General features: G+C 59.7%; 1 protein-coding gene across 1 annotated transcript; it reads left to right on the top strand.

The window, feature by feature from the left end:
- The first annotated feature begins 1,077 nt into the window (after nt 1-1,077).
- Nucleotides 1,078-2,597, top strand: LOC142356044 (uncharacterized). The gene is made up of 4 exons (XM_075408025.1): nt 1,078-1,132; nt 1,375-1,595; nt 2,000-2,076; nt 2,491-2,597. Exons 1-4 carry the CDS (start codon nt 1,130-1,132, stop codon nt 2,568-2,570), a joined length of 381 nt encoding a protein of 126 aa, XP_075264140.1. The 5' UTR covers nt 1,078-1,129; the 3' UTR covers nt 2,571-2,597.
- Nucleotides 2,598-3,734: the final 1,137 nt, after the last annotated feature.

Below are 3,734 nucleotides of genomic sequence, written 5' to 3'. Positions count from 1 at the left end.
CGGGAATCATGCCAGGCAAGTCCTCCTCCTGTTCCGTATCCGTAGCTGCGTTCCTGACAGAGACATACGCATAGCACGTGCACCACGGCAGGAACCTGGAGTACTAGAAGAGGGAATGAAAGGCTTTGGATGTCGCCGTGAGAGAGTGAGAGCAAGACGGCGAGGGAGGAGAGGGCTCCAGGGGGGAGTGGGGGGCGGGGGGGGGGGGGTATCCTGGCTGGACCTTGACAGAGATCCCTGTGGACGACGTGACACAGGCGGTGGCTGTCGCGGGCGGGAAGGCAGAGGCGATTGTCTTCTGGTGGCAGCTGGCAATGGATGCCGAGGGCACCCTCCTGCTCTCCACAGCACCGCCATGGATAGCAGAGGTGTCGGAGGTAAGCTGACCGGGTGTTTGGGAGTTGAACCGGGAGCAACTTGGGGAATGAGTGATGCGGCGTTGAGAGCTGTTGTGTTGGGACTGCATGGAGGGGAGCAGCTCAGGCCCAGGCCCGCACACAGAAGGAGACGGGGATCATGCGAGGGCAGCGGAAGGGTCAGGAACATGAGGCCGAGGGAACAGAACAAGGCAGGGGCAGGGGAATGGGAGGACTGTGGGGGTCGGAGCAGAGCTTACCCGGCATGGGTGAGTTATGCATGTGATTAAAAATGGCAGAAGCTAACCTGGACTTGATGCCTGTCTGCTGCAGGGTGCAGATGGGGGGGCCAGAGAATGGGGAGCCCAGGGCTGGAGGGACCACTGGAAAACTTGCTGGTGCGCCGTAGGCCCGCAGCCGTTCCAGGCAAGATTCCCTCAGCCGCCCAGTCCTCCCTCTGCTGCTGCCACTCTGCGGTCCGCATAGACGGCCTCACCAGTCTGACTTGGAAAAGTGTGGGCCTGGCCACCATGTATGGCCTTGCCGTTCTCAACCGGCCTTTGACATGCCCGTGGTCAACGTTTTGAAAGAGGCAGAAGCAACTCGCTGTTCGTCCCACCATTTCCTTGTGCCGGCGGAACCTCAGCCAGTCATGCCTCCCAGCCTTTCTCTCCCCCCTCCGCTCCCTCTCCGCCTCGGCTCAACTGCTGCTTACCTCTCGCAGGTGAAGCCAGGCGAGGCGTTGACCATAGCTGCACATCACGACGAAATCAATGGTACGAACCCCCCCCCCCCCCCCCCCCTCTCTTGTTTTCTCTTGTCGTGTTGGAGGTTCACAGAAGTGGGGAGTGAGTCCCGCCAGGATTCTCCATGATGCTGTGTCGACTTGAGGGTTTTCATTCCCCTATCTGCACGCTCTTCAGAAGTCTTCGCTCCTCCTACTCCTCCCGATGGTCTTGCAAGGGTTCCAACAGCTCTGCTATGTCTCACTGCGATGTCATGACATGTGTGATCACAGTTACCTCGGCTGCATTGGCTCTCGCCAAGAGGCGCAAGTGCCTCTTGTCCTGTGGACGCCGCCTGTGCTTACGATACAACGACAGAGACTCGTACAGGGCAACAGACAGACCCGCAAGATGGTATGGACGTGACCACTGCAGACAATTCGCCTGTTGCCTTGCAACGGCCAGTGGGAGCCATGGTGTCCGACCTTGAACTCGCCGCCTCGAGCCCTCGCAGGTGAGTTTATGTGAGAGTGTGCTTGACCGTGAGGAGGGAATGGAATGGGAGCGGGTGGAATGACTTGACACAGGCAGGGAGTGAGGGAGGGTGAGGGGAAGAAAGGAGAGGCGTGGGGTTGACTGATGGAAAACCCAGGGGATTGCGTGAGATGGACGATGTCAGGCCGAAGGCGCGAGGAGGCAGTAAGTATGCAGGTGGAGCGAGCATCGTTTGGTTCGGGCCTGTGTGAGTGAGGGAAAATTTGCAGCTTTTTGCGAGGTCACATTCTTCCATGTCAGGGCAAGGCTTGGATGCTTTGCACGAGTGACCGGGGAAAGTTCAACACTCCGGGCATAGGGATCCATGCTTCGTTTTCGTTGCCGAAGTATGGGACCGACCGGTTGTCCATCGCTCTTTGACAGGATTCATTGTCTCAAGGATGCCTCGGTCTGGTCGCGGTTTGCGGGCTGGGTCAAGAGCGGCTGTGGACGCTGCCGAGGTACGCCCTTCAAGGGTCTGTATCGAGAAGAGAGATGGCGGGGATGGGGGCGGGATACACGTGGGACCAGAGCGGCGAAAACGCGGGGGCGGGGGGGGGGGGGGGGGGGTGAGAGGGCGGATGGGAAGGGAGAGAAACATTGATTGGGATGGAATACAAGCGGAACTGTGGAACTCATATTTGGACGGAGACCGACAAAGGAGGGGGGGGGGGGGGGCAGGGTTCGCGGGCAGGGGGCCTCAGGGACCGATCATACATGAGGTCATGGGCAATTGCAGACAAGGAAGAAATTCCACCAGGCCCCGCCCGGGGCGGGGGGGGGGCACGGGGCAAGCAAGAGCCAAGACACCGAGCCGCAAGCTACATGGCAAGCAAGAGGGTGGGAGAGAGACTGACTGCTCACGGCCATTTCAGGTGGCTGCAGGCGGCTCTGCTCCAACTCTTCGCTGCGCAGTGCTTGGCGACAGCACACCACTTGCCGCCATCGCGGCTGAAGTGCTGAGCCCTTCCAGTCAAATCACTGTCCTGCAGGTGCGACGCCGAATTTCCTGCAGCAATCCCTCATCACTGTCCATCAACGCACGGCAGAGACGCTGTGCTTGCTCGAAACACCGAGCTGCTCACTCCTGTGTGTGTGTGTGTGTGTGTGTGTGTCTGCTCGCGTGGTCCCCAGGAGGGCGGCCATGGAGGGCACCACTTGTTGTTACATTTCCTGAAGGATAAGGGTCTTGAGCCCCACCGGGTCAAAATCCAAAGCCTGAAGCCGTTCCTCCTTCGGGCACAACACACGGCTGCCGCGTCTAACCGGCACCAGCCCTTTGACCTTGTGGTCGCGGAGCCGTACTACCGGAACTGCGAAGGCCTCTTGCCATGGGCAGCCCTCAGGTTTCAACGCTGTGACCGATTTGAGACCAACAGCGTTACCTCTCCATTTCCACTCTGCCATTGCAGCTCTGGCTTGGCCCATCGCACGCTGCACTCCTCTCGTGGTCCCTTCATCTGACTGTCTTCCCTCCAGCTCTGTCCTTTCCTATCTTACTCAGCTCCTGTGCAGGACGCTCAAGAACTAGTTGCCAACACTGCATTTCTCACCAGCGGTTTTCGTCGTTTCTTTGTCTTTCCCTTGCTTTGTCAGGTTCTGGCATGAGGTGGACACCCTGCGCACCAGCGGGTTGCTATCTCCCGCCGCGTCCGTGATGCCTGCAAAGGCTTGTCTGTGCGCCGTGGGTGTGTCCGTCCCAGAGCTGTGGCGCACGCGTCTGGCGTTATCGAAGGTCGAAGGGATCGATCTCTCCATTGCCAACCCGATGCTCGGGGTCGTGGACGATGTTGGCATGAGGTAACGCCATCCTGCCCTGCAGCGCAAGCTGTTGCAGACAGGGCCCCCTTTTGTAAGCCAAGCACACTCTGCCAGAAGACGGGACAGCAATGGAGCCACCGGCCGGGTTGGAGGATCAGAGAGGTGGGGCGTGGGAGGAAGGAGGGTGCGACATGGGCTCGCGCCGCTGGTAGTCCTCCTCTACTCGCTCCCTCCGTTCGTTCCCTGAGACCTGGGGCAATCGAGGGGAGAGTGTCATTGAGAGAGGCTGCCTGGGACGGCCGCAGCAATCAGGGAAGCTTCTCAAGACTTGTGCCTCACACAACGGAGGCTGACACGG

The sequence above is a fragment of the Convolutriloba macropyga genome, unplaced genomic scaffold (genome assembly GCF_964194025.1).
Source record: "Convolutriloba macropyga unplaced genomic scaffold, txConMacr16.3 SCAFFOLD_5733, whole genome shotgun sequence".
Classification (NCBI taxonomy): domain Eukaryota; kingdom Metazoa; phylum Xenacoelomorpha; order Acoela; family Convolutidae; genus Convolutriloba; species Convolutriloba macropyga.
Note: the sequence above shows the minus strand (reverse complement) of the source record. Positions and strands in the feature narration are given on the sequence as shown.

Excerpts from the sequence above, each read along its gene's own strand:
- LOC142356044 (XM_075408025.1), top strand. Across the intron at positions 1,596-1,999 it reads GCCGCCTCGAGCCCTCGCAG|GATTCATTGTCTCAAGGATG; the intron begins GTGAGTTTATGT and ends GCTCTTTGACAG. Across the intron at positions 2,077-2,490 it reads CGGCTGTGGACGCTGCCGAG|GTGGCTGCAGGCGGCTCTGC; the intron begins GTACGCCCTTCA and ends CGGCCATTTCAG.